Consider the following 23,759-nt stretch of genomic DNA (forward strand, 5'->3'; position numbering starts at 1 on the left):
CCTTCAGTCGTCACACAGTCAGTGGTAGTTTTATCACAGAACCCTTCGGTCGTCACAGTCAGTGGTAGTTTTATCACAGAACCCTTCAGTCGTCACACAGTCAGTGGTAGTTTTATCATAGCACCCTTTAGTCGTCACAGTCAGTGGTAGTTTTATCATAGCACCCTTCAGTCGTCACACAGTCAGTGGTAGTTTTATCATAGCACACTTCAGTCGTCACAGTCAGTGGTAGTTTTATCACAGAACCCTTCAGTCATCACACAGTCAGTGGTAGTTTTATCACAGAACCCTTCAGTTGTCACAGTCAGTGGTAGTTTTATCACAGAACCCTTCAGTCGTCACAGTCAGTGGTAGTTTTATCATAGCACCCTTCAGTCGTCACACAGTCAGTGGTAGTTTTCAGTATAGACTGAGACCAGCTAGTACTAATAGATTGTCTAAACACCATGTAATGTTGTCAGTGACATTTGTGTCAATTTCTCCTGATATATAAAAGAGAACAATCTCCTGTCGATTAATCAATTATAAATTTTACCATCGATGATCTGAATCGGACGGCCTTTCCAATTACTGAATTGATTCCTGCCGATCATCACTACAACACTGCTGTAAGCTCTAATCAATGTGAAAATAAACCTTACAAAAATCATAGATACATACGTAGGTCTGTAGGGCACCTGTTTTCAGAGCTTCGTACGCAGCAAACCGCAGCTCATCAGCAGACATGTCCGTGAAATCTGTAAACAAATAAGTCTTTTTTAGTTTCAATAGATCTCATTGTCCTTAAAGAGATAGAGGAACCAGTCACAAGTCTCACAGATAGTGTTCGGAATCGGTTGGGGAAATCATAATCGATAATCGGTTGAACACAACTTACTAATTATCGATTATATAATCGGTTGCTTAACCTTTTTCTGAATTGACCTATTTTTTTGCTTCTAGCATCACAAATGATAAGTCCTGGGATGAAACAGTATTGTTACTATTGTATCATGCATTTAATTCATTGTGTGTCAGGAAATGCTTACCCTTCTGGAGAACCTGATTTTGATCGACATGTTAGAAGTTCATCAGCACCGAAGGCTATGGCTAATGTTACAAAACGGAGGTCCAAAACTAACAAACTTACATAGATCTATCAACAAGCAAGAACACCAATCTAACTTCTGGATTTTTCAAAATAATTTATGAGTAACATTTCAGTAATCGTAAAACAGATCAGACAACAGTATAAACAAGAGCTGTTGGAGAACAGAATAGCTTGTCTCCCGAATGTTTGTCAATAAATAATTAAAATATATTAATTGGAATGGTTTCGCAAATTGCATTAATAATATTTATATTGTTTACTTGATCAGATTATGTTTTGTGAATTCATGCAATTTTCAAAACCAAAACAATTTATATATAATATAGATTATTTATTGACAAACATTCGGGAGACAAGCTATGCTGCCTTAGATTAAATGAATATATTAAATACAAATGTAATTGCTTTTGGACATATTTCTTCAATTTTTTGACAAAATATTATCCAAATGAGAGTTGTCTCCCTTGAAAAATGTGGACCGGTATAAATTGTCTATTGTGAGCATTTTCACATTGTTTTATTTTCAGTTTGACCCCAAGAAGGGATAGTGCAACTCCATAGGGACTCTTTTACCAAATATCAGCACCCTAGTACAATCATAAAGTGATGTGTTAAATAGAGGTTACACAACGAGTGATTGTTGGACATGGAATTTATTTCACACTCGTAAGTTATTTTTTAAAAGTTACAAAAGACACGAGCTTTAGCGAGTGTTTTTTGCAACTTTTAAAGAATAACAATAATATCGGCTTGAATCAAAGGGAAACGTGGCCAAGAATAATTTCGCGTATGCAAATAAAGTGTACCGGTGACGTCCAGGACCCGGTGATGTGACGTCATTAGATTATTGATGACGTCAATAACAATTGCAGCTTGGGTCAAAGTTCACCGTGTTAGCCAATCGAAATGCGTACAGAGTTTATACCACGTGTGGTATAAACAGATTGTTAATCAACAGCTGTAATGATTAACTGATGGTCTGAGAGTTGAATAACACAGGGTATTGTGGAAGAAATAGCTTTCAACATTTGCACAAAAAATTTTAAAAAATGTGTTTTTCCCCCCAAAAAAATATTTTTTTAGTTTAACTCCGGCAAGGGATAGTTTAACCCCCACAGGGAACCTAATACCATGTATAACTATGCCTTTCAACACTCACAATATAAACTTAACACAAAGTCCAAAGATTGAAAAACAAAAACAAACAAGAGCTGTTGGAGAACAGCATAGCTCGTCTCGCAAATGTTTGTCAATAAATAATTAAAATATATTAATTGGAATGGTTTCGCAAATTGCATTAATAATATTTATATTGTTTACATGATCAGATTATGTTTTGTGAATTCATGCAATTTTCAAAACCATACCATTTTATATATATATATAAATTATTTATTGACAAACATTCGGGAGACAAGCTATGCTGTTGTTAAATGAATATATTAAATACAAATGTAATTGCTTTTGGACATATTTCTTCAATTTTTTGACAAAATATTATCCTAATGAGAAATGTGGACCAGTATAAATTGTCTATTGTGAGCATTTCGACATTGTTTTATTTTCAGTTTCACCCCAAGAAGGGATAGCGTAATTCCATAGGGACTCTTTTACCTAATATCAGCACCCTAGTACATCATAAAGTGACGTGTTAATAGCTTTCAACATTTGCACAAAATTTTTTAAAATGTGTTTATTCCCCCAAAAAATCTTTCAGTTTAACTCCGGCAAGGGATAGTTTAACCCCCACAGGGAACCTAATACCATGTATTACTATGGCTTTCAACACTCACAACATAAACTTAACACAAAGTCCAAAGATTTAAAAGCAAAAACAAAAAAAACACAGATTTAAAAAGAAAAAATCAATTTTTTTTTTTAAAGTAAATTACTCCAGGAAGGGATTGTCTTACTCCATAGGGACTCTATTGCCAATTATCAGCACCCTAGTACAATTATAAAGTGATGTATTAATACCTTTCAACACTTGCACCAAAAACTTAACGCAGAAATATTCCAAAAATTTGAAAATTCTGTTTTTTTCCCCAAAAAAATCTTTCGGTTTTACTCTGGCAGGGGATAGTTTGACCCCCACAGGGACCATATTACCATAAATTACTATGCCTTTCAACACTTGCACCAAACATTTGGAAAACCAACGCCGACGCCGACACCGACGTCGACGCCGGAGTGACGACATAAGCTCTCACTCTTCTTCGAAGAGACGAGCTAAAAACGTAAAAAGTTTTATTCTCCCCAATTTCTGTTAAGCCTAGCCTGTGTAATGTGTAGTAGGAAAACGAAAGTGGAATTCCCAGTGATTTCTGCGCACTTATATTCGTCTACAGATTTTGCAAACTGCTTTTGTCATATCCAAATTTGCTTTACTTGGCCCACCTTCCTTGATTTTGTAAAACCCAAAGTGTTCCCATACCCAGGATTGGGCTTTCCCTCCCGGGTATGGATAAATAGTTTGTTTGTCGGCGTGTTCCACTGCCGTGGCATCCATTACTGAAACAGGATGTACCTTTGGATTCCCTCGTTATTTTTCATTTAAATACAGCACAGACAAAACATACTCCGAATGTTTTCTTCCCGCTCCTCACACCTCTGAGATACGTTTAGAAATGCGAGATTCCTGTGTACATTTTGGGCGATTTCTTCTATATATTTCTATATAAAATTATGGATTCAGTACAGCAAGTTTTAAACTCATACGAGTTACCTCCCCTGCAATAATCGATTATTTGCTTTCATAATCGATAGTTGCTGGCGGGATATAAAGTAATCAATGATCGATTAAAATCGAGAAGTCGTCCCAACACTACTCACAGAATCACAGCTCATTATCATATATCAAAACTGTCTGGTCAAGATTCTGCCTAAAACAGGAAAATGGACAACCAAATTTTGGTACAACCCTCCTCACTTTGGGTTCGTACAGATATATACCCTATATATCCCTCCTACATAAATTGTGTATATTTTACGTGATTATATAATATTTGCATGAGTGCTTCAAACCTTTTTATAATTAATTTTGACAATGATCACCAATATCTAAGGTGTAGAACTTGATGGCATGAATACAATTCAATCAGTAATAATACAATCCATCCAGAGATTCATTAGACATCATGGAGAGCTCTTACACACACAGAGTGATTACGGATCACCATGAGCCTTTAACAATCACTGTACAAACACTAAAAAGAACACTCACCTGGAACACAAGGTCCTTCCTTTTCAAACGCGATACAGGAAAACGGCCACATCTTACTTTGTTCCCAAGTCTTAATTTCACTCACCAGGGTGTTACTGTAATAGATAGGATCACAATTAGAAAAGCAGGCCAGGATATTTGAGAAGGATTCATGCAGAACGTTTCTTTTTTTTTTTTTAAAAAGCCATGTTAATTAACAGTCAGTCTTTAATTGTAAAAATTCAAGTTGGCTACTTCATTAGACAACTAAAACCTGTACTTATCTTTGTCAGTAATGATATAATATCTTGAAAAAGGCTAAAAAGAAAATTCCTTTTAACTTAACATTGAATATCAAAGGTATTGATCCCCTTCTAACTTACACCATTAAATTCCTTGTCAAAAAAACAATAACAACCATTAAAATGGCCTTTCAAAAGAACAATACCAACCATTAAAATCCCCTTTTAAAAGAACAATACTAACCATTAAAATCCCCTTTCATGAAAACAATGACAACCATTAAAATTCTCATTCAAGAAAACAATAACAACCATTCCAATTCCTGTCACTTGGAAGCCTGGGACTGACCTGTAAGATGGTCATTTACTATGGTCAACTCACCACATTAATATGCTCACGCAGAATGAGGTTATCCAGCTGTGCTGGGGTTGTTGGGAGAATGGAAGGAATAAATGTTTGTACTAAATTTAATTCAAGACTTTGTCGTGAATGATGAATCCCCGGAGTCACGTGACAAATGGCAATAAATAACCATTAAAATACCAACCATTAAAATTATTCCCTTTCATCAAAATAATACCAACCTTTAAAATTTTCTTTCAAAAGAACAATAACAACCAATAAAATTCCCTTTCAAAAGAACAATACCAACCATTAAAATTCCCTTTCAAAAGAACAATAGCAACCATTAAAATTCCCTTTCAAATGAACAATACCAACCATTAAAATTCCCTTTTAAAAGAACAATATCAACCAATAAAATTCCCTTTCAAAAGAACCATACCAAGCAATACAATTCCCTTTCAAAAGAACAATACCAACCAATTGAATTCCCTTTTAAAAGAACAATACCAACCATTAAAATTCCCTTTCAAATGAACAATACCAACCATTAAAATTCCCTTTCAATTGAACAATACCAACCATTCAAATGCCCTTTTAAAAGAAAAATACCAACCATTAAAATTCCCTTTCAAAAGAACAATACCAACCATTAAAATTCCCTTTCAAAATAACAATACCAACCATTAAAATTCCCTTTCAAAAGAACAATACCAACCATTCAAATTCCCTTTCAATTGAACAAAATACCAACCAGTAAAATTCCCTTTCAATTGAACAATACCAACCATTAAAATTCCCTTTCAAAAGAACAATACCAACCATTCAAATTCCCTTTCAAAAGAACAATACCAACCATTAAAATTCCCTTTCAAAAGAACAATACCAACCATTAAAATTCCCTTTCAAAAGAACAATACAACCATTAAAATTCCCTTTCAAAAGAACAATAACAACCATTAAAATTCCCTTTCAAAAGAACAATACCAATCATTAAAACTCCCTTTCAAATGAACAATACCAACCATTAAAATTCCCTTTCAAAAGAACAATACCAACCATTCAAATTCCCTTTCAAAAGAACAATACCAACAATTAAAATTCCCTTTCAAATGAACAATACCAACCATTAAAATTCCCTTTCAAATGAACAATACCAACCATTAAAATTCCCTTTCAAAAGAGCTGAATACCAACCTTTCAAATTCCCTTTCAAAAGAGCTGAATACCAACCTTTCAAATTCCCTTTCAAAAGAGCTGAATACCAACCTTTCAAATTCCCTCCCAAATTGTCATCTCATCAGCAATATTGGTATCAATGAGTCTGACGATACATTTTATCTGGTTGTGTTACGACCAGCTAGTGATTATCATTACCATATAATACATAGTCTTGAAGACTGTCAAAGTCTATCAATAATCCAGAGAGTCTTTAGGAAGACCATTCAACATGTATATTTGTTTTTTTTTTGTTTAACGTCCTATTAACAGCCAGGGTCATTTAAGGACGTGCCAGGTTTTGGAGGTGGAGGAAAGCCGGAGTACCCGGAGAAAAACCACCGGCCTACGGTCAGTACCTGGCAACTGCCCCACGTAGGTTTCGAACTCGCAACCCAGAGGTGGAGGACTAGTGTTAAAGTGTCGGGACACCTTCACCACTCGGCCACCGCGGCCCCCCCATTCAACATTCAACATGTAAAAGTATATCTCAAAATAACAATCCCAGTTGATTTGATGTTTCAGGACTTGTTCCCATTTTCATGAATTCTGTGACAAATGTCCCCTTCGGACAGGAAATCTTACCCCTTCCGACGGGAAATCTTACCCCTTCCGACGGGAAATCTTACCCCTTCCGACGGGAAATATTACCCCTTCCGACGGGAAATTTTACCCCTTCCGACGGGAAATCTTACAAGGTCTTGAGAGACGCTGATTGATGAAGATCCAGGAAAAGTTTAATGGTCGACATTGTTGCTTCATTGGAAAATACACGTACTACTTCACTATATAATATGGAGTCAGAAATGTTTGATGTTTGTTAATATGCCGAGTAGTTCCATTTTCGCCATCCTAACTGTCATTTGAGATTATGACTTGACCCTGATTTGACCTAGATTTGTATGGCGTGTTGTCGATTTGACCTAGATTTGTATGGCGTGTTGTCGATTTGACCTAGATTTGTACGGAGGGTGTTGTTGATTTGACCTAGATTTATATGGCGTGTTGTTGATTTGACCTAGATTTGTATGGCATGTTGTCAATTTGACCTAGATTTGTATGGCGTGTTGTCGATTTGACCTAGATTTGTATGGCATGTTGTCGATTTGACCTAGATTTGTATGGCGTGTTGTCGATTTGACAAAGATTTGTACGGAGGGTGTTGTCGATTTGACCTAGATTTATATGGCGTGTTGTTGATTTGACCTAGATTTGTATGGCGTGTTGTCAATTTGACCTAGATTGATATGGCGTGTTGTCGATTTGACGTAGATTTGTACGGAGGGTGTTGTCGATTTCACCTAGATTTATATGGCGTGTTGTCGATTTGACACAGATTTGTATGGCATGTTGTCAATTGACCAAGATTTATATGGCGTGTTGTCGATTTGACACAGATTTGTATGGCGTGTTGTCAATTTGACCTAGATTTGTATGGCGTGTTGTCGATTTGACCTAGATTTGTATGGCATGTTGTCGATTTGACCTAGATTTGTATGGCGTGTTGTCGATTTGACAAAGATTTGTACGGAGGGTGTTGTCGATTTGACCTAGATTTATATGGCGTGTTGTTGATTTGACCTAGATTTGTATGGCGTGTTGTCAATTTGACCTAGATTGATATGGCGTGTTGTCGATTTGACGTAGATTTGTACGGAGGGTGTTGTCGATTTCACCTAGATTTATATGGCGTGTTGTCGATTTGACACAGATTTGTATGGCATGTTGTCAATTGACCAAGATTTATATGGCAGGTGTTGTCGATTTGACCTAGATTTGTACGGCGGGTGTTGTCAATTTGACGTAGATTTGTACGGCGGTTGTTGTCGATTTGACCTAGTTACATGTATGTATGGCGGGTTGTTAATTTGACCTAGATTTGTACTACGGGTGTTGTCAATTTGACCTAGATTTGTAGGGCAGATGTTGTTGATGAATCAGAAGATGCTTACCCATTCGGATCACCTGGTCTTACTCTCGTTGTACATTTTCACGGCTCTCCTTTAAAATTTTTGTTGCTATTTCATGTATTTCATTGATTTTGTTTGAATATGTGTTTTCTCTATTGTAGGTACACCATTTGTCACTAACCATGATAAACAGCTAGCTTAGTGAGGATGTTTAAATTTCTCTATTGTAGGTACACCATTTGTCACTAACCATGATAAACAGCTAGTGAGGATGTTTAAATTCCTGAGAAAAAACATAAGAAATCGATCTCAAGGAATACTTACTTATTTGAACTTTGATTATTCGGCAAAAAAACACAACCATCAGTTAGTACAAATACATGTGCAATGGGAAGGAATCATGAAAAATATCCTGTATGCGTCAGACCTTGATATATAGCGACCTCTCGCTCACAACACAATTACCTTGTATCCTACCACTAGGGCTGAAGGGAAATTCTGCTAGTCTGAGCTAGTAAGGTGACCAATACTCTCCACTTTTACAGATATCCTACCACTAGTCTGAACTAGTAAGGTGACCAATACTCTCCACTTTTACAGATATCCTACCACTAGTCTGAGCTAGTAAGGTGACCAATACTCTCCACTTTTACAGATATCCTACCACTAGTCTGAGCTAGTAAGGTGACCAATACTCTCCACTTTTACAGATATCCTACCACTAGGGCTGAAGGAAACTTCCCACTTGTCTGAGCTAGTAAGGTGACCAATACTCTCCACTTTTACAGATATCCTACCACTAGGGCTGAAGGGAAATTCCCACTAGTCTGAGCTAGTAAGGTGACCAATACTCTCCACTTTTACAGATATCCTACCACTAGGGCTGAAGGGAAATTCCCACTTGTCTGAGCTAGTAAGGTGACCAATACTCTCCACTTTTACAGATATCCTACCACTAGGGCTGAAGGGAAATTCTGCTAGTCTGAGCTAGTAAGGTGACCAATACTCTCCACTTTTACAGATATCCTACCACTAGGACTGAAGGGAAATTCCCACTAGTCTGAGCTAGTAAGGTGACCAATACTCTCCACTTTTACAGATATCCTACCACTAGGGCTGAAGGGAAATTCTGCTAGTCTGAGCTAGTAAGGTGACCAATACTCTCCACTTTTACAGATATCCTACCACTAGGGCTGAAGGGAAATTCTGCTAGTCTGAGCTAGTAAGGTGACCAATACTCTCCACTTTTACAGATATCCTACCACTAGGGCTGAAGGAAAATTCCCACTAGTCTGAGCTAGAAAGGTGACCAATACTCTCCACTTTTACAGATATCCTACCACTAGGGCTGAAGGAAAATTCCCACTAGTCTGAGCTAGTAAGGTGACCAATACTCTCCACTTTTACAGATATCCTACCACTAGGGCTGAAGGAAAATTCCCACTAGTCTGAGCTAGTAAGGTGACCAATACTCTCCACTTTTACACTACTCCTAGCTTCCTTCACAAAGACTTCGCCCCATGGGGCCAGAAGATAACCACAACCTTATCCATGCATGCTCGGACTCAAACAAGAGAACTTTCGCTCTCAAGGCAAACATTCTACCACTACAAGTCTGAGCTAGTTAGGCGACCTTCTGCTCTCCACTTTCACATTACTCCCTCCTTCACAAAGTTTTCTCCCCCAAAAACAACTAGGTTCTTTAGCTCCAAGAAAGCCTCTCAACCTCATATAGCTTTCAACAGCACCAAATCTGTAATAAGGAGTCGTGAAAAATACCCTGCCCGTGCTGGGCTTCGTAATGACGACCTCTTGCTGCAAACATCCTACCACTAGGCTAAAGGGAAGTTCCTGCTTGTCTGATCTAGTAAGAAACCTTATATACTCTCCACATTTAGACATACAGTATTTGACCTAATAAGGGTGCCTGCCCTAATAAGTGCGCCCCTACCTTTTCAAGGAAATAAATCTTTGACTGAGTGTCAAAATGGTGTTCAAAAGTAATAATTCATGTGAAATGTTTTGCTACTTTATGTGTTCAATTTTCTTCAGCAAATTAAGTCACTGGAACGTAAGTTTTCGCCACATTTTGTCTATTCCTACAGATGACATGTCAGTGCAAAGAGCACCCGAAACTAAACACATACAAATAATAACTTACCATCTTTATTTGAAGATAAAGTAAAAGACTTCTTTCTTGTTGATAAATAAGCTTAATTTAAGCTTAATATATGATAATGAATAGATATCTTCATCTGGAATATTTTTTTATTTTTATTCCACAGCCTTGGGTATTCTGCTATAAGGTATAGTCTGTTTCATAAAACTTCAGAATAACTAATCTTAACAAGGGCACCCCCACTGTCAATTACCCGTGCACTGCTCCCTTATTAGGTCAAATACGGTATGTGTTTGAAATTTTAGTTCTTGGAGAAATTCTTTTACAGAAGTTATCTTACACAAGCAAATCTATTTATAGGGGAAATATTTTACAGAAGTTATCTTACACAAGCAAATCTATTTAAAGAATCAAACCAATGTAAAAGTTGATCTAATCCCTATTGTGAAGGATTTTTAGTTAATACAGAAATAAAAAAATTTAATAAGATTATGTTCACTGTAATTTATATAATCAATAATAAAACAACGGTTACCACACGTGGTAGCTTATTTCCATTAGTTGTGCAGTGATACGCTTATCTCACGATACATTTATTTCGCAATTAATAACTAAAATCCAAGAAAACTTTCAGTTACATACAACCCAAAATGTTTCCAAATGAATTAGGCGGTTCTTTTAATTCTAAACAGTCACACAACTAAAGAACTTTGTCGCCATGCTGTTTTGGGTAATACTATTTACTACACAAAAAACCGGATCCAGAAAACTTTCCATGGATCGTGATGTGAGAAAAAAATACATTGAACCAGACCTGCCATTTACACCATTATTTGCCTATCTTTAAACTTGAAACTTTAAACTTGAAACAATGTCTTTATTGGAAGATCTTCATTATCAATGACTTTCAAATTCTGTTCCATTGTGGCCAAGGATAATTTAAATTGCTCTTTCAAAAGGTGTTACCAAATCCTTTGTCTTAGATACCGGACTAAATGTATCTGTGCTAATTTACGAATATTTAAATCACCTGAGTAACAAAACGGAATCCTGTTAAAACAGCAAGGTGGACTGACAGCACAATATCACTAGAATTTACTTTCCATAGGGGTAAAATTTCTCTGAAAATTGCTAAGAACTCACATGACATCTGTCGGAGAGGATTGGGAAGAAGTTTGTTGCGTAGTTTGTTGACGTCGATCCCATTTGTATTTATTTCCTCCACCACCACCCCCACCACCCCCTCCGCCCCCTCCTCCTCCTCCGCCCCCTCCGCCTCCTCCGCCCCCTCCGCCTCCTCTTCCTCCTCCAAACAACTGACGCTGAGCTGTATATGCAAATCCTGAAATAATAGAAGTAAGGACCAATATAATACATCGATGTGAATACTTATAACATTATATAACTTAAGTAGAGTTGTGTATCGCAAGGGGGTAGCGATACAATTCGTATCGCAATACAGGGGTGTCAATAGGATATATCACGATATATGAGAAGCTGATGACCTATCCAATATCCGATATTCCATCGTACAGTAGTCATGTTTTGTTTGTGGTATAATAAAATTTCCGGAATATTAGAGTCTTTGTCTACATTTGTTACAAAAACATACATTTTGTCCGTTTCCTACAAAGCGTTCTTGAATGTAGATAATTTGGATTTGAAAGAACTCCAACAGTCAGGTTTATATAGACTGCTGGAACGTCCTTGTCAGCCATGTGGTTTACTACAAAACCTAAGCTAACTTGGTCAAGGGAGATAACTACAAATTTTCAAGTATCGCGATACAAATCAAGGATAGACGATGTATCGATGCACCATTCTACGATCAAATACATTGATGCATCTGTGAATTGTTACACCAATATAATCTTAAGCATATATGTAAGCACAATTTGAACAATCTTAAATGAGTGTCAAAATAATGTGAAATTAAACAAAATTAATAATGTAATGTCATTTACCTACATAACCCTACAGTAGGAACATACCATCTAGCGGGAAATTTTAGCGGGGCTTTAATTTGGCGATTTGGCCAATTAAAAATATGTGAAAATTTCAATTTCACCAATAGTTTCCATTCCGACCGTCATTTACCTTTGATAACTTCCGAGAGTAACGAGTGATGCGTAACGATGATACAAAACACACTTAATCAACATGGATAGGATGTATGGACATAACATATTTATCTATATATACCAGTAGGTAATATACATTGTATATGCTCAACGCCAAATTAAAACCATAGATTTATGAGAAATCTCTAAATTTTAACCCGGCCAAAATTTTACTTCCAGTCTTCATGACCAAATCGTCAAATTTTATGACCACTAATAATTCCTGCTATACGGTATTAAATTATCTTAATTGCATCCATCATACCAATGGAGTTCCGATTAATCAAGTTCGTCAAGTATCACTTGTTTAGGGTATTTGACCAATTAATTGAGTAAGAAATATGTTATGAAGTTTCGTCAGAAATGCAATGCAAGACATCATGATAAATGAAAGAATATTTACTGATTGGTACGACATGTGAAAACGATCTCCACAAGACGGAGCATGATACGCCCGTTACTAGAAAAGTTACCTCAGGAGAATGTAGCATCTTTGACGGGCGTATAAAAAACCCTTATGTATGTTGAACATAATTGCTTCTTGTTGTAGTGAACAAAATCTTAGAGGTATTGAATATAGGAAACTTCTTGCATTTTCTACACAATGCCCATATTTGGCCAAAAAAAGGGTCATAACTGGTAAAAGTACGGATGGACAGACACCCGTACAGATGGCTGTACCGACAGCGCAGGGTATACAATTGATTGTAGTTGGCGCTTATATCGTATATAACTACTAGCGTTTCGATGAATGGAACTGCAGAGTAAGCACTATGAAGGAATGTAAGAAACATTTACAACCAAAAAAAGAAAATTCAATATTCTATTCCGTCTGTTATTGACCGTTACTTTACGCTAGTCAAAATTTCACACTTGGTTCAACACTACACATATATTACAAACTACAAAATGTATCTAGGTCGCGGCCAGCCTAATCACCCTATTAGAGCACAATGGACTGAAAAGAAAAAACATACAACATCTATTTCCACATAGTCTACAGGCTATGATATGTAAAAAAAATGTATTCTTGCATTAAATATTGTGTTCTACTTCTTAGATAGTTTAAATCAAGAAAACTATGCATTAATATTTCCCAAAACCTGTTTGGGAAATATTAATGCATAGTTTTCTTGATTTAAACTATCCACTATCTAAGAAGTAGAACACAATAAATATTTGGTCTTTTCGTTCCATTGCTGTCCTATTCGGGTAGTTAGTTGCACTGTCACTTAACAAGAGATCCCAGAGGGATCTTGGCGCCCACCATTGAATGATCTTTATAGGTTCCATGTCAGATTGATCTTTTCTCTACTTTCCCTTCCTCTAAGTCTTACTAATCTGTGTAAATTCAGAAACAGCCCTCTAGTACTTTTCAAACAAGGGGAACCTATATATAAAATTTAAGATTTAGCGATAATGGCTGTCTGTTGTTTTCGGATTGGTCCCAAAATACAACACCAGGGACCAAGGGGAACCTACATATGAAATTTGAGAAAGATCCCTTCAGTACCTTCTGTAAAATAGCGATAACAAACTTCAATTGTCAAAATACAAGATGGCTGCCTGTCGGGCAGGTTGTTTTCTGACTGGTCTCAAAATCCAATATGCATAACTAGGCACAGAGGGCAACCTACAAATGAAATTTCAGAAAGATCCCTTCAGCAATTTCTGATAAATAGCGATAACAAACTTCAATTGTCAAAATCAAATATGGCTGCCTGTCGGCCATGTTGTTTTCCTATTGGTCCCAAGAATTAGATGCAATATGCAGAACTACGTATACAGACCAAGGGGAACTTGCAAAAATGTTTGAGAAAGATCCCTTCAGTACTTTCTGAAAAAGAGCGATAACAAACTTCAAAATCTAAGATGGCTGCCTGTCCCCCATGTTGTTTTTCGATAGGTCACAAAATGTAATATGCATAACTATAGGCACCAAGGGGAACCTTTATATGAAATTTGAGAAAGATCCCTTCAGTACTTTCTCAGAAATAGCGATAACAAACTTCAATTGTCAAAATCCAAGATGGCTGCCTGTCGGCCATGTTGTTTTCCGATAGGTCTCAAAATGCAATATGCATAACTAGGCACAAAGGGGAACCTACATATGGAATTTGAGAAAGATCCCTTCAGTACTTTCTCAGAAATAGCGATAACAAACTTCAATTATCAAAATCCAAGATGGCTGCCTGTCGGCCATGTCGTTTTCCGATCGGTCTCAAAATGCAATATGCATAACTAGGCACCAAGGGGAGCCTACATATGAAATTTGAGAAAGATCCCTTCAGTACTTTCTCAGAAATAGCGATAACAAACTTCAATTATCAAAATCCAAGATGGCTGCCTGTCGGCCATGTTGTTTTCCGATTGGTCTCTCAATGCAATATGCATAACTAGGCACCAAGGGGAGCCTACATATGAAATTTGAGAAAGATCCCTTCAGTACTTTCTGAGGATTAGCGATAACAAGAATTGTTTACGGACGGACGGAGGGACAGACGACGGACCACGGATGCAGGGCAATTTGAATAGCCCACCATCTGATGATGGTGGGCTAAAAATGGCAGGTCAACAATAAGGAAATTTGAACAGGAGAAAGTGAAGGGCTATATAGATGGAATATAGGACTGATATCGGACTTAATCTTAGTTTAAATATCTCATTATCTATAAATGTAACGTAGGTGGTATGTCACGCCTGATTTTATTTGATCTGAACCAAAATCTGAACGACACCAAACAGTGTTGGATAATTCTTCCTTTTCATCCCAGACGTGGTGTCAGGGCCACAGGCGCTTGCATAGAAAATTAGAAATTAAAAAAAAAAATGATACCAGTGGTATGTGTACTGTGTAATACAGAAGGCCGGAAACTCCGCCACGAGCGAAACGGCACCCCATCTCACTTCAATCGACTAAAAAACACATTTATTCAAACTGACACGGCGCAAACTACATGCGATCGTCATCAGAAAACATTCATCTTTAACCTACCGTGCCACTCAATACGAATTGTTACATCCAAAACACAATAATCCGTGAAAACATCGCCGAATTCCTCGCTCAGAACGCCATTTCTCAAACTGCTCCCTGAGCCTGTCCAGATTCTTCATTTACATACGGGGTTCAAAGGTCATGCGATTATATAATCGACTGTCACCAGGTGCACTTTTTTGGGTCATCTCGGCATACTTTATTTCACAGGTGCATGCACCGGACGTCGTTTGCGATATCACGGACTAATAAGATAGCATGTTTTAATGCCATGCAGTGATGAGATCGTTCTTTTCTTTTCTTCAACTGCATCATTTCGGTAGTTGTTGAACTCCGTTTTCAATCAAAAAGATTGCATATAACGGTGATCAATAACTTGTTCAAGACAGGGCCGGGACATTATATCATACCATGAACAAGTAGTATCAGTTGGAATTTTTCGAAGTTAAAATTTTGATGGGGTAATAGCTGATAGTTGTTTGATATTTTGATTTTTTTTATTGTATTTGCCATCTATTTAGGGCTATGCCAATCTTCAATTTTTAAAAAATGGACCCCGGCATGACTAGTTAAAAATGTATATACCACACACAATACCGATACGAATAAGAGGTTGTTCTGGGTATTCTGGCGTTAGCCCTAAAATACTATAAAAGTCTGGCGTTGACACAAAATAACCACTACTTCCCCCTCAAGTATTCTCTTTTCTTTCTCATTTTAATTCAGTTTCATAATTCTGTAAGCACTTCAGCCAGCTTGATTATTATTAGAGTAGCGTTTGATGCTTACACACTTAATTAATCAGGTAATTCATCAATAACTTAAATTTTATATATGCGAGCGATCTAAAGTGGAATAAATGGATAATGAGTATTACAAAGAATACATTTTACAATGCGTTAAACTCTTTGACATTGTCACTGGCGGATTTAAAGCCCCCCCCCCCCCCCCCCCCCCCCCCCCCCTAAAATTGTCAAAGTAAGGGTATCTTAAAAAACGAATTCCTGTATCAATCAGCGAAAAAATAATATAAAATCATTAAAAAATCTCTCATATACTTGTTTTTATAAAACACACCAGGTATGAATCTATCGTGAAATACACTAGAATGCAGGATTTTGCATTTACCTGCTATTTTTTTCAGGGGGGGGGGTACCCGCGGACCCCCCCCCCCCCCCCTTTAATTTCGCACGCCCTCTATTTGAAAATCCTGTCTCCGCCCCTGATTGTAGACACTTAGGGGCAAACTGATATCGAGGAGTTTAAAACAAAATGACTGAAGGAACTCAATATTTTGATAATCATACAGTGATAGATGTACTCATAAAACTTGGATTGAACTCGAAGAACTTCTAGCAAACATTAAATCTAACATCGTGGGAAATGAAAATAAATTGATGATGGATCATAGCTAGATCACAACGTACAAATCGTTTGGCAGGTCTGAAGTATGATTTTCGTATTTGACGACATGATATTTGTAAAATGTGCAGAAATAAATGAACTGGTCTGAAGTAAATAATGTTGGTACACATGTATACATTCCAGTAACCTGATGACAGTCTTATTCGTGATTCACTTTTCTTTTTGTTCGTCCAGATTTCAGTAAACTGACAAAAGTTAATCAATAAATAAGCATTTTGTTCTACCTTTGTGACAATTATTTCATTATTTAGAAAACGATACGATAGTGACGTTCTGTGTGAATCAATTTATGCCCCTCCCCCCTTTCCACTTATCGAAAATCTTATTCTCGAAAGATTGCAAAATTTGCTATAATCATTTAATCATTTCATTTTTCCGAAATTTTGTTCCGAAATTTTGGCCCCCAGACCCCTCGCCAAAAAAATTCGGCTCCCGCCTATGGCGCACGAATTACCACATTACCACTAAATTACTGGACCCCCCCCCCCCCCCCCCCCCCCCCCCCCCCTTACAATTCCTGGATCCGCGCCTGATGTGTACTGTCATATACGGTGCATGATTATAAATCATCGTTCATCGACGAAACTCTTCAAATAATCGTAAATTAGATGAAACTCTTCAGCGAGCCGAAGCATTTTCCGGACAAAATGCATGCGGAGATGACCCCCAAAAGTACACCTGGCGACTGACGATCATATAATCGCATGAACTTTGAACCCCGTATGTAAATGAAGAATCTGGACAGGCTCAGGGAGCAGTTTGAGAAATGGCGTTCTGAGCGAGGAATTCGGCGATGTTTTCACGGATTATTGTGTTTTGGATGTAACAATTCGTATTGAGTGGCACGGTAGGTTAAAGATGAATGTTTTCTGATGACGGTCGCATATAGAGTGCGCCTTGTCAGTTTGAATAAAAGTGTTTTTTAGTCGATTGAAGTGTAGTGGTCTGCCGTTTCGCTCGTGGCGGAGTTTCCGGCCTTGAGCTTAACAGATTACACATACCACTGTCAAATAAAAAAAAAATGAAAATCACATATTCTATGCAAGCGCCTGTGGTCAGGGCCAGAGGAAACTCGGGATTGACCTGTCAGCTAGGTGACAGAGAAGTAACTTTGTACCATACAAGCCACACTGACCTGTTCCTTTTACACTACTACCCATTTTTCTTGAGATGCGCCCAAATCTCAACACGAGACTTTCAATACCACCACCATGGCATTTCATGGTATGCTCTATGTGATCATGATTATCTCTAACTTTTTACGAAAAAAGACCAGTTTAAATAATTATGTAACAAAAGAAAAGTCTGCGATAAGACATGATTTATACTAAGAATTATTCAAGTTAACTCGGTGAAATTTGGTCAGAATACCGAAATTAGCTGTATACAGTAGTCTTGTTGAAATATACATGTACAAAATGTAACTAGACTTGTTATTTACAGTTGAGTGTAAGCTAACCTTTACACCTAGTGCACTAGTAGTGCACTACGTTTAAACTAGTAGTGCACTACATTTAAACTACAGGTAAACTAGTAGTGCACGTACTACACCCTAAGAGGTGATGAACAGCAAAACCCCCATACAGGGCAGTACCCAAGGCTACCTGTGATTTTTACCTGTACTGTATATATATTATAAGGCTATCTACCAGTTATATTCAAAGAGTTATTAAAAAGGTTATAGAAGTATAGTTTGATGTTATATTTCAACCTTTCTATTCTTGTTAATTTATAATACACTGTAACTAAGTTAAGACAGATTTACTTTATAAATCCTTTAACGAAGTTAAATTGTTCAAGCCAACTTTCATTTATCTTTTGGTTCTTTATATTTTGAAATGATTAATCAGTTATATATTTCACATGTATAATTCCAGTAATTTTGTTTTCATCACATGAAATATATAATAAAACATTTGAAAACAATTATCGTTACTTGAACATTTTCAATTTGATACATTTAATTTTTATTGTAGTTTTAATTTCAGATTAAATTCAGCAGCATATTCATAATTTCATCTTTGATGTGATATTATGCTTACTAAAACCTTATTCAGCCCATAATATATGATGTACATTCTATGTGTATACATCCTATGCTTAAAGTCAGAAACCTGATCACAAACAAATTGATTAAACATTGATTTAACATGTAAATAAAGAGATTCTTTGAATGTACTGGTAATTAAGTGATCATAACAGTTCTACATTTCAAAATTTTAAGTTTATCAAAGGTATATGTTACTTGTAATACACCTTCCATCTTCCTTTACCGAAATAGTTAAAATTTCTGTACATGTACCCTGTGTGAAGGTATCTAATACTTTGAAGATCTAACATATTGGATCTGATTCCAGGTACTGTACATGTATCAGTTACAGGTAACACAGAATGAGATAATGGCCTGAGGGAACAATTAATGTCATTTTTGTTATGAAATACTGGCAAACTTGGGGAGGGGGAGGGCAACAGTTTTAAGCTTATATAACACACATACAATGTTCATGTATCATGTATCTGGAGCTGTACTTGTCATACAACACTTGAATTATACAACACTTGTATTCGTAATTTCATAATTTTCTTCTATAAAGTTACCTGCTAACAAATATATTAAAACACATGTGGATCATGTGGACCTTAAGTTTTTTTTTACAGTTCAAAGTTTACAGTTACAGTATTTTGGGATACATTTTGATCAGTATTTAAGTGTTTCCCTGTTACATTAAGAAAATGATTAATTGTTCTTTACCTTAAAATGTATAACTGATGGGGATTTTACCTCTTCTTGTAATTAAAAAAAATCAGCTTATAAACTATATTTATTGAATATCTTCTATTGTGAAGAAAAATGTATATAAAAATTAATTATTTTTTGGATGATTCACACAAAAAAAAAAAAAAAAAAAACAAAACAACAAAAAACCTATAAATTTTTGAAAAAAACATCCACATGTAGATATTATATATGGGTAATGTTAGATGCTTATTACAGGTAGGTAAGGCAGAGGAGCCTGGCACAGCATGCTATAAATGGACCCCTGGGGGGTAATTGGGGACTTGACAAAACTATAGCCAGGTGTTAAAACAGGCACACAGTAAGACTGACCCTCATCTGATACATGTACAATTGTATATAGGTAAGGTGTTATGGAGGTCCATAAGGTGGTGGTGAGGTGGGGTTTGGACCCTGGGGCCCAGGTGGCCATGACAACAAGCATGTCCTGAGAGTACCAATTATACATACAGGTACATAACTTGTTGTGTAGATATTATATGTCTCTTACAGTACATAAATGAGAATATATTCGAAACCTAAGATTCTTGATTATGTACTATGAAATGATTTCATGGTTGAATTAACAGATATTAGTCACGTAACAATAGATTGAATTTAAAAATATTTTTGTCTGATAAAATAATAAATATTAAAATATATGTACATAATACAGTGTACTTGAGAAAAAAAATCTACAGTCATCAAGGCCTAAGGTAGAATTTATCATTATTATAAAATGTATATTAACTACATCTAAAAAGATAAATGAAAAGCATCAACATTTTGAAATCAGAAAGATAAACCTTAATTTTACACTATAATGAAATTTTTTCAAAAAAGATAATGATAAAAAACCCACTACAAATCCAATTGATAGAGTTTTAATTCCTCTTGTGCAATATATCATATAAGAACCGCAGCCAATTTTATTTTCAGTTAATTTTAGATAAAATTTTATCAACATTTAAATATACCTGGTAAAGTCAGGATGACAGAAATAAGGCAGTCAATTTACACAGGGCTGTATATGTAACAAATACAGGTATCTAACACAGGTGTCCAGTGGCACTGTCCATTACCTGTATAGGGGGATTTGTGGTCACACCTGACTGGACGTAGTGCACTACTAGTTTACCTGTAGCTTAAATGTAGTGCACTACTAGTTTAAACGTAGTGCACTAGGAGTGCACTAGGATGTAAAGGTTAGCTTACACTCAACTGTAGATAACTCTTTACCAGGTCGGGGAGAAGTCCTGATTTTACTATTATAGTGGTATTCCACTATAATAGCTATATATATATATAGTAAATTGGAGCATTTCCGTAAGAAAATGTATATGTGGCAAAAAGAGAGAGTTATGGTTGCAATTAGTTAGGTGCATGATCCATGTACATTTGTACTTGGTTGTTACAATACTGGCAATAAAATTGAAATGTCACCTGTGCATTTTTCTGTATTTATAAACCGTGGCCGTGGGTAGCCCGAGTTTTCTCTGGCCCTTTCACCATGTCTGGTGTAGGGCCAGAGCGCACTACTATATGAAAATGTGGAATTATCCGACACCAAATGGTGTCGCTAAGAATTTGGTGCAAATACAATAAAATCGGGTGTGACAGCGAGGGTCAGACACCAGACATGGTGTCAGGGCCACAGGAAACTCGGGCTAGGCCGTGGGTAACTAAACAAAGGCGGTTTTACTGCCGAGCTGTACTAACGAGTACCTGACACAAGCACAATGTATACTACCTTGGTTGTCGCCACTTGGATGTTCATAGTAACATTTGTTGCCATACCGACAATTTCCTTGCAGAAAGTATTTACAAACAGTCATTTTTACTTTCTAGCTCAAACCGAAAGTTAAAAGAGGAAGTAACTATAGTTGTCTAACTTCGGGTTAATTTCCTGTATTTCGGTCAGTGCAGATCCGGATTTTTGTGTAGATTAGAGAGTACTGTTAGTAACCAAACTAGCCGCTGGTACCGACGATGTACTAGGATTAGCACTATCTAATACTGATAGACGACACGAGTTATTAAAAATAAGGCTCGCATTTAATATGCTACATTTTCACTAAATACTTCCTTCTGAACTTTTTGTTGTCGCACCTGCTATAAGCTATTAACAAATGTATGGCAAGACAAAGCGGGAAAAAGGCCCTTTTTTGTGGATATCAATAATCGATTTATGGAAATCATCAGTAATTTTTTTTTCCATAATTTATTGATGGGAATCAATAAATATTTATTGATATCCATAAATGCGACTTTTTTCCCACTAGCTTTGGCTTGCCATAGAAATGAAGAGGGGGTAACTAACTGGTGTTTAGTAAATTTGCTGTTGTTTATCTGTTACATAAATGTTAAAAATTAAAAAGTTCCTGAATTCAAATTCATAACGGTTTTATTTTTTCATATTTTTGTAATTTTTTCAGAATGATACTTCCATCATCACTTACAGAGGTCACTTTAAGGGCAGATATCAAGTGATGGGGAGATAGTTAACTAATTATGATAGCATATTACTACAAGTTACACCACCTGAAAAAAAACCTCCCAGCATAGGCAGCAAGTTGACTGATACCCATTGCATGGGCATGTTAGAAGTACGGTAACAAATTTTATCAACTAGCTTTAATACTATACAATTCAATATACTTGTAAAAGATTATTAATCAAACTAGGTACCTGCTATATATGGAGTGCTATGAATTTTCCTTAATGAAGTTGACCTATTTTCAAGATCACATATGGGTCAAATAGTTAAAGAAACCTTTGAAAATATTCTTTTCAAGGTCTAAAAAAAAGGGTACACATCCTGGGCCAGTAGGTACATTTTCCTGCTATGGAGTGCTGAAGTTGCCTAACAACAATGACCTTGAACTATTTGCGAGGCCAAAGGAGTCAAATCTCAAGTTCCAGAAGACCGGGAGACCTGATCTTTTGCCAGAAGACACCATGGATGGAGTGCTATAAATCTCCCTCATATTAAAATGACCTATTTTCTGGGCTCAAGTATGTTTAAAACCTGGGTTTGATATAGGTTTTGTCTTGAATTATCAAAAACACCAAATGAGGTTATTAGCTCACTGGGGTATAATTATTTATCCCTGGCTTCGGCATCCGAAGACAGCTAGTTTTAGTTTTAATAAAACCATGTTGTGTCAATATTGAGGATATATATAGCTTAGGTATTTGACGTGTGTTTCTGGTGACAAGGCCTTTCCATTGGTACTTCATTTGTGGGCCTGCTGACCTTGACTGAGCAGGTAGAATATATATATAAGTATATGACTAATAGTAAGATTCCCCTGTGGCGTATTTTAGTGTACATACTCCGATCATGCATGCATGTAGCTTTTCACACTGGCTACGTATGGCGCGGGAAGGATGTCATAATTAAATATTTTTGCCTAGGCAAAATTATTTCTGCCTAGGCAAAAATCGAATACTGCTTAGGCAAAAATATTTCAGCCTAGGCAATATTCGATTTCTGCCTAGGCAAAATTATTTCTGCCTAGGCAAAAATCGAATTTTGCCTAGGCAGAAATCGAATTTTGCCTAGGCAAAAATATTTAATTATGACATCCTTCCCGCGCCATAGCTACGGTATATTTTGTACCGGCATTCTAAAAAGCAGAGTAAAAACGCAATGACAGTCGCCGCCGACATTGTAACGCGATCATTGTAACTGTGCAATATCGGTAAACATGTTTAATAACGTAAAACACACAACTCATGACCTGTTCTGACTTGCAACTCTCATGGTTCTTGCAACTCTCACGGCGACCGGTGTCTCCTCCGTGTAACTTACAAGTACCGGAAGCGGAACTTGCAACTCTCACGGACTTGCAAAGTACACGCTACACCGTCATGACTTGACACTAGACTCGAGTACTTTGACGGTTGCCCAGTGATTTTGCCGCTCTTGGTTCGAATACCACTTACCGGATGGAATCAGTTGTAACGCCGGTTTAACGTTAAAAATGGACCCCCGTGGAAAATGGAACCCGGTTCCGATTTCAACGTTGAAAATGGAACCAGGACGCAGGGGGGTCCATTTTCAACGTTACACCGGCCTAACTTCCAGGGATAGGCACATTGTAATGTAATTAATTAAATTACAATCACTTTTAGGTTTTGCTCATTATTTACGATTACAGGAGTTTTACAAAGTAATTAATTTAATTACAATTACTTTATCAATGTCATTAATTAAATTACAAATTACTTTTGGCATTTTATCATATGTCATAAATCGTACATTAATTTTGTCCCGATAAAATATTTTTCAGATACCATTTTCTTAACAGTTTCTG

The 23,759-nt window shown here is 36.6% G+C and overlaps 1 protein-coding gene across 1 annotated transcript in view; it reads right to left on the reverse strand.

Annotated features, from left to right (window-relative positions):
- LOC117316754 (nucleoporin NUP42-like) overlaps positions 1 to 21,308 on the reverse strand; it is a 32,815-nt gene extending 11,507 nt beyond the window's left edge. The window contains exons 1-4 of the mRNA XM_033871516.1: positions 21,191 to 21,308; positions 11,268 to 11,466; positions 4,314 to 4,408; positions 661 to 737 (exon numbers count right to left, since the gene is read on the reverse strand). Coding sequence (XP_033727407.1) covers positions 661 to 737; positions 4,314 to 4,408; positions 11,268 to 11,466; positions 21,191 to 21,275 — 456 coding nt within the window. The 5' untranslated portion in view covers positions 21,276 to 21,308. The remainder of the gene's footprint in view (positions 1 to 660; positions 738 to 4,313; positions 4,409 to 11,267; positions 11,467 to 21,190) is intronic.
- Between the last annotated feature and the right edge of the window lie 2,451 nt (positions 21,309 to 23,759).

This window comes from Pecten maximus, chromosome 18 (genome assembly GCF_902652985.1).
Source record: "Pecten maximus chromosome 18, xPecMax1.1, whole genome shotgun sequence".
Lineage (NCBI taxonomy): Eukaryota > Metazoa > Mollusca > Bivalvia > Pectinida > Pectinidae > Pecten > Pecten maximus.